Here is a 19,250-nt window from a genome sequence, read left to right as displayed (position 1 = left end):
TGTGAACATAATAAAACTCTTTGAAATAGTTACATGTAAAAAATTAAATTTAAATATTATTTTATTCATATTATATATATATATTTTAAAATAAACAATAAACATTTATATATATATATATATATATATATATTACCTATGAGCAAATCCGCATGACACACAACTATGGGTTCAGAGTGAGGCCCATGACCGTGGTAGCCCAACCAGGTTCCCACCAGGCAGACAACCCACCCACCGCGGTCCCCCTAGAGCCGCAACCTCGGGGCGCCCCTAAACCCGCGAAGACATTCAAACTTCAAACTCCACTTTGGGTGGGGAACGGGATCGGGAACGCAAGCCTGACGTTGGAGAAGGCGCAGGGAACGGGGCGGGGTACGGCGAGAACGGGCACCCTGTAATAGGGCGGAACCGCGCAGGCCCCGCTTCCCATTCATTCGAGAACTCTCGCGGGAAGGGAAGCGGGACATGTGAGAAGGCCATTTATCTATTTTATCTGTTTTATTATGATTTTATTTATCAATGCCCCAGCCCATTGCTGCGCTCGCTAATTGTTCGATGCTGATTTGCGAGTGCACTTGCGGATGCCGTGCACCACAATCGCGAAGCTCGCGCCGCGTTGCCAATTGCCCGATCTTTTGAGCCGCTCCTCGTCATTTTTGGTTCCCGGTGGAGGTTTCTGCATGAAGTTTCGGTGCTCTGGTGGTGGACGAGTTGTCGGGGCGATTTCGCTAATGTGAACCATCTCTCGCTCCCTGCCGTTGTTTGTCGACGTTTGTGGTTTTTTTTTTTTTTTTTTTTTTTTTTTTTTTGTAACGAGGGGGACGAAATGAATTTTCACGTTTTGCGGTGTTTCTTGCAAGTTGTGAGAGGTCGGGTGTTGTTAGTTAGTTTTTTTTTTTTTTTTTTTTTTTTTTTTTGATTTTTATTTATTTATATTTTTCAAATTAGTGGAATGGTCGTAATTCTCATCAAGGGGATAAGGTATAAGTCAAGAAAGCATTGTGCGGATTATTTTTAATTTTTAATTTAGTTTTTTTTTATCCTTGTTGTTGTCGTCTGTTTGTTCTGGATTGTTTTTGAGTTTCTCCTTTGCTGGCAGTGAGTAGCTATTATGTGGCACCTCCCTTTACCATTGGTTTTGCCCGGTGTATATGTTCTTCGCTCGACTCCCCCCAGTGATTTTCACTTTTTTAAGTGGCACAACATATTCGGCCTCCGAATTTGATCTCTTATCTAGCTCCACGTTGCATAATATATTATTAAGCATCGCCACGCACCCGAAAGACAATGTATAGTCTGGAGCCCCTTAATTTCATGGTATAAATACAGTACATCGGATACTCCCTTGATTTTCTTAAAAGTTTATGATTAGAGTGCGATTTAGGGTTACGTTATTGGCATTCCAGGGGTACGAGTGAGGCATCGAGAGTCGAGAGACAGATGAGAGAAACGCCAATTATAATTGGAAACTCCCGTTTGTTAGAATCTATTCACTACAGTAAGAAGTTGAAAGGACTTGAAGGAGATGATCGAGACACAATTGGTGGAGAGCCATGGTGTGAGTTAGTACATAAGGCGACGAGAGACGAGTGCCTATAAAATAGTTCCATAAACAATCTCTGAGCATGAACCAGAAGTTCAGGAGATACCATCGGTACTGTAGTTCTGTCGATGTTTGTTGTTGTTGTAGGGAGAAATTCCTCGTTAATGCATCCCAGTAGGTAGTTTTAGGATAAATTCAATCTATCTTCTGGTACTTCATGTAGAAGATTCAGTGAACATCGTATTGTACCCATCTGTGGACATTACTGGCGGAATAGTCCTACGATTATTCAGCACTGGACTCTGCTTGGAAGAGAACGTGTATTGAGTTTTGATGACATTGGGTTTGTTTCTCCTAACTCATTCCTAGACTACCTATCAAACATTTAGCGTGATTGCAATATTTGGACGTCAATCAAAAAAGATTGCTATGTTGTGGACGTACGTTACTTCCATCCAGCATTTAACGTTTATGAAATGTCTGCAAGTCTGGCAGATGTGGGCGATTCATGTAGAGATGCTCTGTTCAAGAACCGTGTTATAGCGACTATCTCGACAGGAAGCAGGATCTTGCAGTGGTTCTTGAAGTCTCTCTGAAGACACTGGTCTAATATGATCATGCCCGAGTTGTCTCAGCGCTATCGGAGAGAAGCACTTGGGAGAACTTCGCCGAAGAGGATGACGAGTTAGACATGAAGGGTACAATAGGAGTATGAATGTTGAAATCAAACAATGGGATCTCCCGACACAATGGGGAGCTTGTAGATATGGGAGGCCCATGCCGGATTATGGTTGGCAGGGAGGTCGGTAACACCAATACCAAGGACCTTCCTCCTATCGATGACAAGGCAGCTGCAAAGAGCCTATCTTTATATCAAAAGCCTTATGAGCTGTATCAAAGCATTCGTCAACGTTTTGAAGAGCGGGTACCGAATTTAAACTTATTTTGTGCTTTGCGTCACGAGGCTTTACTCTTGTACTCTTTCGAGTATTCTACGGTTTCTTTGTACCCTTGTTACTGGAATTACCAATCCAGACGATTTCGTGTCAAGAACTCTCTGGACCCTATCGTTGTGATGCGTCATTTGTACCATTTGGTTTGTTGTTTTTCATGGGATCGAGATCGGTTTCTAGTTGTTATACCCTCTTTTTAAGTCTTTTATGTACTGTTATGTTGTTGATTTTAGTGTTGTAGGCTCCCCTGCATTTAGGCTTAAGGCTGTATCTTTTTGCAGCGATGAAATTTACAGTTAGGGGGCTCAAACTTAGCGTTCTGCATAGTTATCTGTGAAACACATGCGTATTTAGTCTTTGGCAGAATTATCGATGGAAATCAAATGTTGTGCGATTTGGCCAGATCATTACTCGAGTTCTAGTCGTATCTGGGCCGGCGGATCTTCTGTTTTTTCATTATTAAAATTTTTCGTTACTCTGGAGGCATGTGTTTAAGAATAGAGAGGATAGCCCACATGTGCTCTTATGATTTTGAGGACTAACGTTATCCCTTTTACATATCTTTGCTGAAGTGTTTACAGTTCTAAGTGACAGTTGGTGATTTGCGATGCAGCCAGTCTTTCTTCAAAGATGTCTCAATTACAAAATTCAAGCCTTGCGACAAAGGCGGTGAGTGTGAGTTTTACAATTGGTCTGGGAAATAACTTTGTGGGGAACCGTTCGCATAGAGTGTGAATTTTTGAGTGGAACATATTGGAACTTATCACTTAATGCTATCATATTCCAACACGCCTCTTGTCCTGTCATTATTTTTTCACCTCACTTGCATCTTTGTTTAGAAATTCCTGCACTGAAGAGTTTTCTGATTCTGGTTAGGTTGAAGGCAACAATTCAGCTGAAGGGACCTCTCTACCTACCCTGCCTTTCTCAATGGTACAATCGCAGGGGGCAAGTGGAGCCTGGTTCAAGCACCGCAGCCACACATCAGTATTTACCTATGTTTGTGATGGTTTCCAGCCAGCCAAATTCTCAACAAGAGGTACTTGGTGTGCATTTCAAGTTCGTATCTAGCTATAGATTCAAATAGATGACCATTAACTAAATTCTTTTGATTTCAAGTTCGTCATATCTTCTTGAGATTGCGGCTCGTTTTCAAGCTTTATGTTATCATGCCAATCGTTCAATTCGATTGATCGATCATACTGGATTTACAGAAGAACATTGCTTACTTGAGGCTGCGTCGTGGATGTGCTACAGATGTTTTCATTAAGTAAAGTCGTCAAGGTGGCAAAAGTACCTCTTCTTGATGATGGTGCGCTAAGTGCTTCAGTGACGTTTTTGGTACCAGACCTGGCGAAGCTGTGTGTACAAGCCAAGAATGGCCATCTTATCCTTTTTTTCGCATTTGGCAAGTCAATATATCCATTTTGTGATCATCATGTGTCTCATCCATAAGTTTTTTGTAGTTCGCGTTTTGTTCATGCGTATGATGTGTTGCATTGCCTTTTGACATGAGTATTGCGCCTTAACTCCACTCTGTTACGTATTTTTTCTGACCTCTTCACAAATTCTCCCCTGTAGTATCGATGATGAAGTGAATTTCTGGGAATTTCTAAAGTCCACATGTCGGTTTCCTTGTAGTAATCAGTCGTTAGAGTCTTCCTAGTATACTGTGGCAGGTTCTTGTGCAAAATGTTTTTATTTTTGTTTTTGTTTTATTTTTTATCCCCTTCTCTCTCTTAATTTATTTTTATTTTTATTTTTATTTTTATTTTTTATAATGATAATTTAATAGTGATTCATCAGTAACTTGATTTCACGTTGAATCCTTGTGTGACTGCAGTTGATCCTGCTGATTTATTAAATGCCGACACTGGGAATATGAAAGATCTAGGTAACTTATGACCTTTTGACCGTCGGATCAACATTAGTGTTTGTCTACTGTTTCCTTTAAGATTATCATGGTCTTTTGATTGCGAAAGGTTTTCGTTCAAGGCCGAGACTTGGTCATCACTTAGTATGGTAGGAACTTTGGTGTGCATGTAATCTAAACTCTCTCGTCCTGAAGTAAGGATTTTGAGTTCAAATGTGGGGAAAGAGAAGACATAGGTTAAGATTCCCTTCTTTTGCAGAGGATTGCAGTGGTCGTGTGGTTTGGAGCAAGCTGAGCATGGCATCACTTTGTCGCCAATGGCTAAAAAATATGAACGGGGGTCCGTCACTGATAGGTCTTAATGGTGTTCCTGTTGAGACTGTGTGTAGTCTGGACTTTGCCCAGAGCAAGCTGCAGGTACTAGGCACATGGTAAAATATGTGGGAAAACCTCATCTTTTTGCAACAATCGATTTCAGTGCAATACATGGGAACATGTCCAAAACTTTCAAGGAGAGACATGATCTGCATTTAGTTCCGCACTTCGTGATCCGTCGATTGTTCATATGCTTGAATTGACTAGTTGTTGCATGAGATGTTACTTTGGCTTTTATTTCTAGCTTATGAAGTAGTCTTGTTTGCTCAAGTGGTACATTATTTGTATCACAGAGGAACGGAACAATATGATGTTTTGGTTTTATATGGTCTATTTTTTGGTATGCAGCATCAGGACACTGCACTTGGGCGCATGGTCTGCATGCAACCTCTTTGGGAGCTTTCAGTGCGAAGCGAGGTACAGTTATGTCTAGTTCGTTTACAAGGATACTGTGTGTTGTGTCTAATCGTACGTGTAGATTATAAATATTCTTTAATTCTAGTAGGGTTGCATTTGTACTCGTGCACCCTGTATTGGCATACTATTGGGTAAATTATCTCTATTGACAAGTGTTCATTATATTAGGGTGTTAATGGTAAGGATTGACTATTTTTCATTGCCACTAGGGTCAAGTGTGACTTTTGGTGAATCTAAGAACTTACTAAAGTGGATTTCACAGATGAAACTGCAAGTGCACGCTCATGCTGTTGAGATTAGGCATGCTCATATAAACGGCTGTACATCAAATGGAACGTCTCTCAAACGTATTTCCTCCTCGCCCTCTCAGGCACTTAGGTACTAACTGTCTCGAAATGAGCCTTCACCTACTCGAGTTTAGACACTACTTGTACTTCGTTTTTTATGAATAGTTTGTAGGAATCCTGTGGTTGTTAGGGGAGTTTGTTCATATTGTGTATGAAGTGCCGGTTGGTCGTCTTTTCTATTGGAAAGTGGTCCTAGCTTTAATGCAGATTGAATCGCTGTTTTCTTGTCAGATGTGACAGGACAGAGAAGTCTTATATTTATCTGATGTTTTGGACAGAAATCCCTTGGGCAATGTGGAATTCCATTTTCGTTGGTACTTCAACCGATTTGAGAAAAAAGAAGGTGAGATGTTTTCTGAATCATGAACGTTACGGATGAAATCATGACGCCCCGGAGACTCAGTTTAGACTCTAGGAATGTTCCGAGTTGCAAAGAATAGGGTTTCTTGTCTTCTGAATTCTTAAGGATGTCTTTATGATGTGGGATACTGAGTCTACTTGTGTTTTGGCATTAGTATTTGAGTGTACCTTCAAAACGCAGCTCAATATGGACCTTTTTTACTTTTTTATTTTTTTACAGTGACGGAAGAATTTTCATGCCCATTTTGCTCTGTACGATGTTACACATTTAAGGTAATTTATTTTGTCGCACAAATAGACTCAAGCTTTATCTTTCAAATAATATTCTTTTATTCACTTGATATAGAATACTTGATGTATTTTTCTTTGTTTAATCTATGGATCTTACATTCATGTCTACTTGGAACATGGTGCATTCTTGAGAGTGACTATCGAACTTGTGCTGATTACTCCTAGCTTTCATTTTGACGATTTCCTGTTAAATCATATGTTATCCGTGAGTCGTCTGTTTTATTTTTTCGTTCCACATCTTTTACATCTGCATCCATCTGTTGGTGCAGGGTTTACGCTGTCACTTGAAATGTTCACACGCTTTATTCAATTTTGAATACCTGGCAAGTGCTATTTATCAAATTTTTAGAATTAGTGCTGTCCATGCTTTTCCTCAATAATATCTGGTTAGTGCTTGTTAATAGTTAGCTTTGTGCAAGTCAGCTTGAATTGCAGCTTAGATTTTGGAGTTCACCTAGTCTCTTTGCTCCTCTGGTACTTCTGTGAAGTTTTCTGTGTCTTTAATAATAATTCAACATGGATGAGTGTCGTTGTTTGGATGCTCAGCGTGGCATCGTAGCTTCTACCTGGGGTTCCTAACTGGAGTTATCTCTTGATCGGGTTTGTTTGGTGAAATTGCCTTTTTCTTTTTTCTTTTTTCCGAAAGAAGAATATTAATTTTTTTTTTTTTTTTCTTTTTCAGCGAACTGGAGACATACCAGTTGTAAATGTTACCGTTCGTACCGAAATGCTGGGATCTGAGGTAAGTTTGGTAACATCTCTCTTAATCGTCATTATATATTAACCTTAAGCTTTTGGTTGACCGTACTTTGATTAATCTTTATAGATGCCCTCGTTTCAGTACGACCACATGTTACAAGATCTTGCGTTTCTTCTACTTTGAATGGTGTATTGTATGTATGCACTACCTGGCTCTACCCTTGCTGACGAGCATAGACTGCTTTAAGACATTCAAAATGAGATCTTGGTAAAATATAGTGCCCCACACCATGTTGCGTAGCTTGATTAACGGTGTTTCATGTATTCTTGACTAGGATTGGTTAGAAACGATGAGGGTTGAGTTTTTGACGTGCGAGTGTGCTCCATGTCGTCCGTTTTGCTGACAGGGTAATATCTTAGATTCAGATCCAGCTCTAAGGACAAAAAGTTGGATGTTTTGGTGAGCTTCCCAATTTGTTTGTACGTTATTGAAGGATGCTTCAAATCATAGGGACTGTTGCCACATGTTTTCGACTTTGAGTATTTGTTTGTAAAGAATAGATTTCTTATCCTCAAGTTTATTTTTTCCTCTCTTCATCCAGAGCTTTGCCTCTCTTTCTTTATTGAATTATAGTACGCAGATGACTTTAGAAGCTAACATGATGCGGGCTAGATATGATCAGTAACACATATCTGATACCTGATTTTATTTATTTATTTATTTATTTATTTATTTATTTTTTGTATCCGAATCTTCTTCACATTCGTTGTGTTCCACTTTTCACCTTTTAATGGGCTTTTAACGCAGTTCCTGTCTTAAGTGTAATAATGAAGTTGGCCATCTTTATGAGCTGGATCATAATTACCTCCTGCAGGTCACGTAGGCCATTTTCGAAGATTTATGGCAATACAACAAAAGTCCACCCCTTACCTGGGGATGGAGGCTACCTTCCTGGTCCCATCAGTGAAGACCACTCCCATGGAGTTACCAACACTGGTCCTGCAAAGTCAAGTAGTGACAATTCGCAGATGGTTCAGAAACAAGTCATGAAGGGGGAAAGAAGGGATGGAAGGTCACCTGGCCTCTCACCTTTAAAACGTCAGAGGCTTGAAGAATGTGATTTCGCTCAGAAGGAGAATTCCAGAACTGGAGTCTGTGCTACAGCATCGGCAGCCCCTGTTGATGAAATTAATGCTCCATTGACGACTGCCACCTCTATTCGATTGCGCCCTGAGAAGAATCGACATGGAGCAGCAGAACGTGCAGAAAGGGCCGAAGCTCGCAAGTACGTGAAGTTTGACCTTTCTCTGTAGATCCTATACCTGCAGTGAGATTGTGTTTCGTTTTCTGTAAAGATGCGCGTGGGTGACTTGCAGTTTTCAAATGCTTGTCAAGATGAAAAGTGTTGACATGATTGAGGAAGTTTCTGCTCTGGCCTACTAGGGCAACTCATATAGATCCTGAAGCTGGTGCGTTTGGTTTTGCTAGGCTGTAAGCTATTCTGGTGAAAATTATTTTGGATGAAGGATTGAATAGGGCTCATTTGAGAAATAGGGAAATAATGTCAGAAATTTCTAATTTGGGGTGAAATGTTAATTCTGTCCTGTGCTTGCAGTCGGCTGCTGCTTCAAAAGCGAACATTTTTCCATTCTCACACCGCCCAGGTACAACTGCAATTTTTTATTTTTATTTTTATTTTTATTTTTTTTGCAAGCTTTAATCATCCATGCATTGTCCTGGTTGTCTTGTCATCTTTAACTTGGTGGATGTGTGTGCACTTGGATTTTATCTATGTGGATGATCAATAATATTTGAGGCTATGATTAGTGACTGAGAAGTTCAGGAGAGTCTTGTATTACCTTGGGAATCTTTTGTAATGAACGATTGATATTCTTTGTTCATTTTGAGCAGCCAATGGGTCTTGAGGAGCTGCTCTCTGACAGGGATAGTGAAGATGAACTGGATGAGGATCTGGCCACAGTTGAAGATCGCCGGGTATTCTACTTGATGTTTGTTATTTTGCTTGGTCTCCATGATTGCTGTCAGTCAGGAAACAGGATTGATTAGCTTTGATTCCGTAACACCATAAACAAGTTTACATACTTGGTTTCTGTTTAAGACCTGTGCTGGAATCTGTTTTTTGAATGATTTCGCTTATGCAATTACAGATGCTTGAAGATTTTGTGGACGTTACCTCGGATGAGAAGGATATCATGCATCTGTGGAACTCATTCGTGCGAAAGCAGAAGTATCATTCTATTACCTCATCCAACTGTGCATCAATGAAGTTATGTTAAACGCCTTGTTGATGATAAGCATTTAATTTTGCATTGCTAATATTGGTTGCTCAAAATGTGAGTTGGTAACCATTTGTGCTTTCAAATGCAGATTGTTTGCAGATGGTCACTGCTCATGGGCCTGTGAAACGTTTTCTGTGCTTCATGCGTCAAGATTCTCAAGCAAACCGTCATTAAGGAGGTTTGTTACTTGAATCATCTTTTATCCAGTAATAATCAGAAATGACGAGTATTTTCTAGTTGGTCAATTACTCTTGAAGTGGAGTATTGAAATACCCATTATATCTACATACTGTATCATACATTTGACGCACTTGTTGGTAGATTCAGTAATGTCTTTAGAGAGTCACTTCTGAAATAAATACCTCTCTTAATATTATGTATGCAGGTGTTTCATGCTGTTTCTTATTAAACTTTGGAACCATCATCTTGTGGATGGAGCCACAGTGGACAAATGCCTCAGAGTGGTTGACTCGTACGCGGAGGCAACCAAACCGCAGATGGAAAGAGCCATAGACAATAACGGTTAATGGATTTGGGAGTTTTGTGCTGTTTTCTAGACAATAAATTCTGTTATCACCTTTAGCGTCAATTTTCATTTGTATTTGCGAGAAATGATCTCGTGCGGATCTTTCTTCTCCTTCAGAGATGGAAATATAGGTTCAAATAGATCGATACGTCCTAGGTGCAGAACTTCTGATTTCGTTCTCAGGATTAGGGTTAGATTCAGGGTAGCACTGATTTTAAGACCAATACCATTGATGTTGATGTGGGGGCCGTCCCAAGGGTCTCTTTGTTCAGCGATATTTTTTGCCGGTTGTGAGGAGCAAGGAAGCACCATTCTTTCAAGTAAAAGCTTTTTACATTCTTTGGACGACGTGGTTCAATAACACTTTTACAGTGCCAAAAGCTTTTCCAGTCTTTTACAGTGTTTCTCAATATGCAGCTTTGCACATCAGTACTTGATATCACTATGATATTATTAAGCGTATCTGCTGAGCACATTGATTCACTGTAAAATTAGAACCGGCCTTTTAATTCGAGCAACTCAGGAGTTAACATCAGCCTGGGAAGTCAAGTCGTACACTGCATTGATTGTGGTACTCCAATACTGTCACCAATGTTTGATTGTGTTGCATATCTCTTGTACTGTCAATATCATCTGAGCTTTACAGATGTACATGCGCATCAGATTTTGCACCCACATGAGTAGACTGTGAGTTTAATAATTCCTAACATCGTTGTTTGTCCTAGGGCAGCTAATTGAATGAATTTATTCTTACATATGTTAGAAAACATGTCACGTTCTTTTACAAAGAGAATAAAATAGCATGATACGTATCGCTGGTGTTGGTCGGCACCCACAACACATCTCAGACTGGCCATTCTGCATTCTGCAAGAATCTACGATGCGCTTGATTTAAGAAATCATATTTATGCAAAGCAAAGCCGTTGCAGGTACTCCAAATCATTTTCCTCAATTAATTCTAACCTGCAACTCAGAAGAATAAGAATTAGAGTTCTCCAGCACATCGCGAACAGGGCTTACAAAATTTGCATGGTACAAGATTGAGAGGTTGTGTCACGGAACAACATGCGTGTCTATGTAATCAGTGAAGCTGCAAAGATTTTCAAGTGGGTCGAAACATTTCATCTGTTTCTCAAACTTTGGCCACTTTCGCTCTATTTATGTTTATAATTTTGTGTCGACGTTTGTAAAGTCTTGGCCAAATGTTTCAACATTTATTGATTTCCGATAACTCGATGAGCTTCCCGACACTTTCGACAGGATATTACGGTTCTCTTTCTACACAGAACCTTACCAAGGATGACTTTGATTCAATGACAAGTATTCTGGCGCTTGTCAGAATAGGATTGAAAATTTAGAGGATCTCAAAGCTAGATTGCGTTCATGCGATTGTGATTGAATACGATATATAATTCGATGGAGCCTGTGACGAGTCTTGGCAGGTTGCATCAGTGCATGATTGTGTAGTATTGCATCTCGTGCTTAAGTCCTTTTTCGCGGTGTACATTTGTTTCTATTATATGTCTAGATATTTGATGTATTCCATTTTCTTTGTGAGGTGCGAGTTTTCGTCACAGGAAAATAAATAAATAAATAAAAAGAAAGAAAAAAAATCGGATTGAAATTGTAGCGTTAGTTAGCGAATTTTGATTGCAGAACCAACATTCTGCAATTTTTTCAAAAATATTTTTTTTTAAAAATGAAATTTAATCCTAGTACTGGGTAGACCATCCTGTTCTGCAGATATATAGACAGCGAGGAATGAAAAAGTCGCTTAAGACTTCTTTTTTCTGGGACGTCCATTTTAAAGTCGCTTATGAATGTATCATGACCAATGCATTGTTCCAGTTCAGGTAGAGGCAACAACATAGGGCACAGAAAGTGAATTAAAACGATTTGAAACCTTTGATTCGTCTTCAAGATCTCACTGGAATGTCAATGCCCGTTACAAGGTACGTGAATGATAGATTTTAGTGAGGATGACGAACGTAGTCTAGAGCGATCTACTCGTGTACTTCAAATGATGCGAAAACATCACAAAATGGTGTGTTTACTTTAAACGATTACTGGGAAGCTAGGACTGGGAATGTGGACGTGGTGAATGCAATTCTATCATGTATTCATGAAGAGATGGCGAACATGTCTACGTGAGCAGACAACATAATATATGCTTGAAGTTAGTGAGAAGAGACAACTGCGAGCATTCTGTCGGATTGAATATGGGAGTATCATACCAGTACTACAATATAATTCAGCAGTTTGAAACTGTCACTCCATGTAGAGTTACAGTAGACACATCAGAGAGTGTTTAACCATGACAAAAAATTGTATTGGAAGCTGAAACCAAGTATGCTCATCCCTCAAGTGCAACTCATTCGGCTGTTAAGCGAAATTAGTTAACGAGGGTAGTGAGAATAAGGTACAAAGTTTAAATGCTCCGCAGGTTGGACTTCTAACCAGCCATGCCGCAGAAGATGCAAACGTCTCAATCCAAAAACGCCAACGCTGCAACAATAGACTACACCAAGGGGACAGCTTACACAAACTTGTCAATGTGTGACTAGGGGGACATGGATCATGGGCCTGACACGCTCCAAACCCATGTGTCAGATAGCATGTCGCATGCTACAGCTTTTAAGAGACATGACATGTTGGCATGTCATTTATGGTACAAGTTCTCAGAGAAGTGGAGGGAACTGAACTACTGAGGCCACCGTGTTCTTCTCGCTCGCCAAACCTGCAACTAGTATTGCGCATCCGTCTCTCGACTCAGAGCTAGCTAGCAACTGGGGTCGATCAGTCTATCTACAACTCATGTCAGTGCCGCCTCACTATTGGTTGATTCTATCGCTACGATATTCTTCGATGCTGTGAAGGTAACAGTTACAGACCTGAATGCCGCGACGATGCAATCCGCGATCCTTCAGAGGACTTTTGTCGAGGGTTGATTCTGTTGCCTGCCGAATTTACACTCTCAATGCTACTTGCTCATTTCTCAATGAGCAGACTCTTCGGAACTCCGCAGCTACCTGCCAGGGAATGATTCGTTTCCTTCCTCAAATTATTCACTTCAGCCAAAGCTCGACCAAGACCAGCTTCATCAGATACCGGTTGGTTCCTTCCACTGGTTGACATGTCTCCTGAACAGAAAAATGAAGAGCTACAAATGCATCCCTCGTTGCCGAAGACAAACCCGGCGAGTTTGTCATGTGAGAAAGAACGAGTGAATATTTTCAAGCGAGACCGTGTTTCCTTCAGCTGACGGCGAGTACCCACTTGAGGGGGTTCGTTGCCGTTGTAGAGGTGGCTGGTTGGCAAGCTGAGGGGAGTTATTGAGACAATCAAGGAAAGCCTGGGACCAGGCTGCGGTGCCGGGGGAAAGTTCAGGAAGTCCGGCAAACAACCCCGGGGAAAGAAATCCTGGCGACGGTAAGGGGGAGTTCATATCGATACCATGATATGAACCATGCTCGGACTGCATCGGAGGCCTCGGAAGACTCGATGGCCTGGGCGGCTTTGGAGGCTTTCCCGAGGCTGGTGTGACAGCCGAGGTGCCTGCAGGCCCAGTGGTTGGCTGAGAGCTAAGGCCGTCTGAGAAGAAGTTGAAGGAATTATCGTTGAATGAGAAAGAGGGCTCTGCCTTGACGTGCGAGAAAATATTAATCCCGGGGGACGTGACCGGCTCGAACGGCCTAAGAATGTCATCGTTGTCGAATTCGTAGTTTGAGAGCGGACCTCTCGGAGAATTAGACTGCTTCACGAGAATGTCACCCCCGCAGACGTCAGGAGCCAGGAAGCTGGCAGAGTCTTCAGAGCTAGACGGCGATGCACAAATGGCATCCGACGCTCCATTCGATCCTGCAATTGATGAAACAAATGATGTATGCCAGAGCCATCATTAGAAGAAAAAAAAACATCCATTCAACTGGAGACAACACCACGAGCATTACGAGACATTTTCATTGATACCCGATCGGCACGACCAACTTTAGATTGATGGTTGCATCGTAAGTTACATTCTTTCATACCTTCTTTGCCGAGAAGTTTGGCGTCCATATCTGTCAAATCCGTACTGCGGCGATCGGTACGACCATTCGATTTAGCGCTTTTCTTCGAAGGTTTTCGCTTGAGGCGCAAGCGAGTGTCACTGGAGCCGGTGAGCTTCTGCACTAGAGACATGAAGCCATTCGGGTCGGTATGGATCACCTTCGGTGAGTACGTGTGGATGATTATCGGAGGCCGGTACTGCACTTGCGGGAGCGGCAGAGGGGGTTTCCTTATCCGGTGCGAGTCCTTGCTGACCTTCAGTGCCGTCACACTCACCTTCTCCTGCTTCCGAATTCCAAACTGAAAACTGGTGGGTTTCCCCCCTCTGCAGATCATCGTCGATGGCGCCCCCAAATCGCCCTCGACCTTCGTTACGGTATAGCACACCATTCTGCAACTAGGTGATTTTTCTAAAAAGCCCTACGCACTCTCTCAAGGGAGCTCTCACGAATCCTTCGAGTTCGGAGGTAGGAATCAGCTGTAGCTCCCTTTGCTCTCACATCGATCCTTCGTCAATCGGAAGCATGCCAGGTATCTCCACACGGCCGGCCGACAAATCTCATTGATATCGATCAACAACGAAGAGCCTGACGGAAGTCGTCCGTGCTTGGTGATGTACACGTTTAGTAGAATAGTTCCAATGTCAGATGATTCCAGCTACATGGACAGAGTTGGAGGGATCGTGTGCACTTGAAAAGTATGTTATACTAGACAATGCTTTGACAGGAGAGGCAGTTAGAAGACTAGCGGAAACCGCCAAACGGTCGGATTGAGTGGACTTGGAACGTGGCAATGTGATAAGGTGGTTGTATTGGGTCCTTCAACGGATGCTTTCACAAGGAAAGATTTTCCGCTAGTGTCTCAATGTATTTTATGGTGATTGGTGTATTTTTGAGACTTCTTAGAGGTTCGATATCCCTGGCTGACAGTGTATGTTTGGTGGAGACGTTCTACAATGATAGTATGTATTCGGTATGTGAACGTTGGTATCAGTATATTTTATGCTTAGGAACCCCAAGGGGTATTTTAATGCAAAAGTCTTATTCTATTCTTGATATGCTCTGGCTTCCGTATTACCGAACATTTCTGGAAAGGACCGGTCGGTGCTGAGGAACGGTACTACAACAAAGGTGAACAGTTTCGCATGAAACTATTGCCGCACACATGACTCACGAATGCTCTGAGTGGCTATGTTTCGAACAACTAAAAGAAACATAGTTAACAGTGCTTACCGGCCAAATGTTCTGTGCCTTGCGCATGGTATTTCGGTAAAGGAAACAACCCACTTAGCAGCATGTTAAATTTTCGGTTTCTTTTATTTTAAATTTTGAGTTTCGTACCCCTCACAAGAGAAAGATGATTTTTGTTGCCATTTTCACTACATAAAAGGGCCTGCAAACTTCGAAAGAAATCGACCTGCAAAGAAATAGGTCGGGAATCTATGCCTAATAAGATACCAGAGCTTTTTTGGTTTTAAGACGGAGGTGTGGAAAAGTTCAGTGGGAGGCAATCACCCGCCTCTATGCATCCAAGTTTCGTGATTTCATCCCGACATGAGTAAGCCGCAACATTAGGTTTCAACAGTCTTTATGCTTGCTTTTCGACAAGATTGTCACCGTTTGGTTAGAATTACTGTGGCCCAGAGTTGGGAGGAGACATTTAAGAAGGTTGCCTTATTTTTCTCCTTGTTACACCACTAATGCGAAGTGGCTATCTAGGTCATCAGGGTTATAAGACAAGTAAAAAATAGTTCTTTTGTGAGTTCTAGTTTGTTTATGATATTATTTTTCCTTAATTAAAAAAAGGTGTTGGCTTTTAGATACTTTAATTTATTAATGAAGTTCCCTTTCTCTTCACATGTACTTATGACGAACTGTTCTCTAAGTTGTTTTTTTCAAACCCACACCCAAATTTCACCCAGAAGATTACGTGAAGGGAGTTGGAAAACTCACCTATTCAAGTTTTGTTTATCAAACCAAATACTGAATTTCAACTAGATCTTCCTCAAATGTAACACCAACTAAGGAAACGCTTGAAGTTTTAGTAGGACACACTCAATTGGGTGGGAACAGTTTTTTCGATCTCCGAGCGTCCCCGCGTCAACTTTCTTTATGCTCAAAACAAACTCTCTTCCCTGGACGGGAGATAGGGTTAAAATTCAAAAAACGTTTTTTCACATTCAACCGTGGTACACCTTGCAATCTCGTCTCCACAGATTTCGATTCAAGTTTCAGATTAGGAAGAAGATCTACGTAGACCCCTGGGACGCTCAGAGACCAGGGACTCTAGAACAGTCTCAGATTGTGTCCAGATTTTGTCTAAACATCCACTGTTACACACCAGCCACATCATCGCAAAACCTCACATGCGAAACCCACCAAAGAATTCATGGTACAACCACAACGTTTCTAGTAACATCGCGTTGCGCCACTGCACACAAGACTTATGGAGCAGTAACGGAAACGCCTATTCGCAGCTCACATTCACGACATAACGGTAACTAATTTATGGTCCCTAGGTAGACTAGAACCTTTTTCCGATTAGCTATCCGTTGCAGAACTGGAGAGGTTCTGTGAGCGTGTAAAAATGGCACCTCGGCGCTGCATTACTAGGCCCATCCTTGTTAACCCAGGCCAGCAATACCCTCCTGTCTCACCTCGCTTAGGTCCCGCAACCAGCACTTATTCGGATGATACAAAGCCCTTTCAACGGGTCGTAGCACGCCTGCCGCGCCTGGGCTACACCGAGGGGGCCCATATTCTCGGTACCACGACGTCACCAGATAGGATTTCACCCAACTGGGTGACACCACAGAATTTGTAGCTGATGGCATTGTTTGTCTCCCCCTCCCCAATTACAGGATCTGCGTATGGTGTAACGGCCTATAAGACGCGAGTTCCACCACCACTGGTGGGGACCACAGGGATCGCCACCCCCTGGTATTCCCTCGCACCACCAAAACGAGACGAACATCATGTCCATTCTCTGCGCAAATGTTATCCAGCCACTCCGGCTGCTACAATTGTGCTGTAGAGTTTCTCCGATTGTGCTAGTTTGGCGTAGTTTTATCTAGATTTGTGTCTAGATGTGTGTCTAGATATCTAGCGTTGGTCAAGTCCTCTCGGCGCAGTTCCGATGTGTCCGCTGATCACTGCAGCTTCTCATCTCTATTTGTTGTATTATTTTGATTCGTTCCTCTTCTTCTTCTGCTTCTTCATGTTGTTTTCTTGCACAATTTTGATCTGTAGGGGTGCAGTTTGAGTGATCTGACCTTAGTGCGTATGACTTTGTGTTTTGACATTTATACAGAAGATGCATTATATTGGTTGGATGCATTTATTTATTTATTTATTTTATTATATTTTTTATTAATGAAGGTGGTTGCAACTTGGATCAAAGGATTTCAAAGCTTATGGCATATATTCAGAAATGATTTTTTATCAACCTTATTTTGGAGATGAGAAGATATGTTCTTAGATTAGCTCACTACATAAAAATGATATATATATATATATATATATATAGTGAGAGAGAGATAGAGATATTAAATCATTACATGTAAATATTAAATCAACCTATTTTTATACTTATTACAATTATATTAAAAATAAAAAATATTTTTAGGCTTTATATTATCTACAATTAAGATTGTGTATGTGAAGCAATGCATGCAACTAAGAATAGGTTATCTAAAAATTCTTATAGTAAATTTTTGTTAATTTTTTATTGTGTTTTTGTTTTATTTCCATTTATTTTTTTTTTATTTTTAATGCATATTCTTTAGAGCCTCAATACAGAATTTGCCTTTAATCATTTATAGATTTGTTTTTATAGCAAGGATACTTCATGTTCTATTGTTGTAGTTTCTTAGTGATAATTTTGAAATTAAGTAGTATTTGTAATATTTGTGTCATGGACATATACATTTAATACTCATATTATTATGTAGAAGAAGATAAATTTAGATTAATTTCATAATATCTTCTAGAAAAAGCTTTCTAGAAGCTTTGTAGATGTGATTTTGACTTTATATGTATTTGTAGTTGATTGATAGATTAGAAACTTGATCAATAAGTTGACTACATACCATACATATTGGTAGCTTGTAAAACAAGATAATTATATGGCACACATATAAATAATATGTCTCTAACAAAGTCAACATATGGAAGAGTTATAAAAGATCGTCATATGGCTCTTAGTTAGAGAATATATGTGGAAGCAAGAGTGAAGCCTTCTTCACTCTTGTTAACATCTTTCTAGTCCATAGTCTTGTCTTGAGACTTTTTAGTCTTCTTATTTTTGGCAATAGTCATTCTAGTTTAATACTATATCATCTTTGAGTGTTTTTTTAGTTCTTTTGAGTGACACAAGAATGTATTAAAGATTTTTTTTTCCCAAGATTCATGTTCTTGACATTACGACAAGAATACTAGCTTATTGTTCTTAAATTGTTTTAGAAGTGAGTGGATTACCCTACTTCTATTATTATATTTTTAAGGTTGTAGACTATCTATCTATAAATAATTTAATTTTTTAACATTGATTTTTTCTTTGAAAAAAAAGTAGATTATTCTTCTTTGTGGAAACTTTCATTTGATATTAGAGATTGTAAATTATTTGCCTCTAATTTAAATTTTTGAATTTGTTTGAATTATCTATAAAAAAAAAAATTATAGATGCTACTTTCAACAAAAATAAGAATAGATTTGCAACTATTATAGATCTTCATGAACTTGTCAACATTTTGAGAGTAGAAATCTTACGTATTTTCAATGTGAATCATAGAGGTACTATTCCTACGACCATAGAAGAAGTCAACAATGAAGTTTAAAGTTTCAAGTTTAAATTTTAATGAAAAATTGTGCAATTAAGAAAAGCAAGTAGAACAAGAAAAATAAGTTTGCAATTGAATTTGAAGAGTCTTACTACTAAAAGTATAAGAGAGGCAAGGATAATTATGCTTGACAAGTTTGATAGAACAAGATCAAAATTTCAAGGAATTCTACAATAAATAAAATTCTATCTATCATTGCATTCTTTTCAATATCATGATGGATTTACTCAAGTTGGATTCATCAAAATACTTTTTTCTGAAAGTGATGTTTTTTGATTTGTACCTTTAATAAAAAATAAATTATAATTATTTCATGATTTTAATTTATTTTTCAAAATATTACGGTTATATTTAGAAGAAGTGATTGAAAAAAGATAATAGAGACCAAACTCATATTGTTACAACATGAGACTTATTCAGCCACCATATATGTTATTGAATTCCAAAATCTTATTTGCAGTGTGGATTGGAATGACAAAGCCCTTATCAATCAATTTTAATATGGGTTGAAAGATAATGTCAAAGATTTATTGTTGATAATATCAAAAGTAGATTCATTAAATTAATTTTTTACTTGAGCCATTGCATGCAATAATCAACTCTTTGAAAGATGCCACGAATAAAGATTTAATTAAAAAAATATGTATCAAGCCATAATAATATTTTTTAAGTTTTTGAAAG

The 19,250-nt window shown here is 39.8% G+C and overlaps 2 protein-coding genes across 2 annotated transcripts; one reads left to right on the top strand and one right to left on the bottom strand.

The window, feature by feature from the left end:
* Positions 1-437: 437 nt before the first annotated feature.
* LOC112282854 (polycomb group protein EMBRYONIC FLOWER 2) lies at positions 438-10,030 on the top strand. Its single transcript, XM_024520948.3, has 20 exons — positions 438-733; positions 2,039-2,468; positions 3,110-3,165; positions 3,373-3,535; positions 3,754-3,904; positions 4,340-4,390; positions 4,629-4,786; positions 5,093-5,161; positions 5,424-5,539; positions 5,787-5,851; positions 6,089-6,141; positions 6,429-6,482; positions 6,842-6,901; positions 7,266-7,318; positions 7,734-8,144; positions 8,475-8,523; positions 8,771-8,854; positions 9,028-9,107; positions 9,248-9,337; positions 9,545-10,030. Exons 2-20 carry the CDS (start codon positions 2,259-2,261, stop codon positions 9,684-9,686), a joined length of 2,115 nt encoding a protein of 704 aa, XP_024376716.1. The 5' UTR covers positions 438-733; positions 2,039-2,258; the 3' UTR covers positions 9,687-10,030.
* A 1,957-nt stretch (positions 10,031-11,987) lies between these two features.
* Positions 11,988-14,571, bottom strand: LOC112282197 (uncharacterized). Its single transcript, XM_024519557.3, has 2 exons — positions 13,714-14,571; positions 11,988-13,543 (listed from the first exon to the last, which is right to left on the bottom strand). The coding sequence occupies exons 1-2, from the start codon at positions 14,120-14,122 to the stop codon at positions 12,891-12,893; spliced, it is 1,062 nt and encodes a 353-aa protein (XP_024375325.1). The 5' UTR covers positions 14,123-14,571; the 3' UTR covers positions 11,988-12,890.
* Between the last annotated feature and the right edge of the window lie 4,679 nt (positions 14,572-19,250).

Source organism: Physcomitrium patens, chromosome 5 (genome assembly GCF_059467195.1).
Source record: "Physcomitrium patens ecotype Gransden chromosome 5, ASM5946719v1, whole genome shotgun sequence".
NCBI classification, from domain to species: domain Eukaryota; kingdom Viridiplantae; phylum Streptophyta; class Bryopsida; order Funariales; family Funariaceae; genus Physcomitrium; species Physcomitrium patens.
Note: the sequence above shows the minus strand (reverse complement) of the source record. Positions and strands in the feature narration are given on the sequence as shown.

Coding starts and splice junctions, on each gene's coding strand:
- LOC112282854 (XM_024520948.3), top strand. CDS start 2,259: ATGTTGAAATCAAACAATGGGATCTCCCGACACAATGGGGAGCTTGTA. Junction 5,540..5,786: donor TCGCCCTCTCAGGCACTTAG/GTACTAACTGTC, acceptor TGTTTTGGACAG/AAATCCCTTGGGCAATGTGG. Junction 9,108..9,247: donor TCATTCGTGCGAAAGCAGAA/GTATCATTCTAT, acceptor TTTCAAATGCAG/ATTGTTTGCAGATGGTCACT.
- LOC112282197 (XM_024519557.3), bottom strand. CDS start 14,122: ATGGTGTGCTATACCGTAACGAAGGTCGAGGGCGATTTGGGGGCGCCA. Junction 13,544..13,713: donor CAAACTTCTCGGCAAAGAAG/GTATGAAAGAAT, acceptor CATCAATTGCAG/GATCGAATGGAGCGTCGGAT.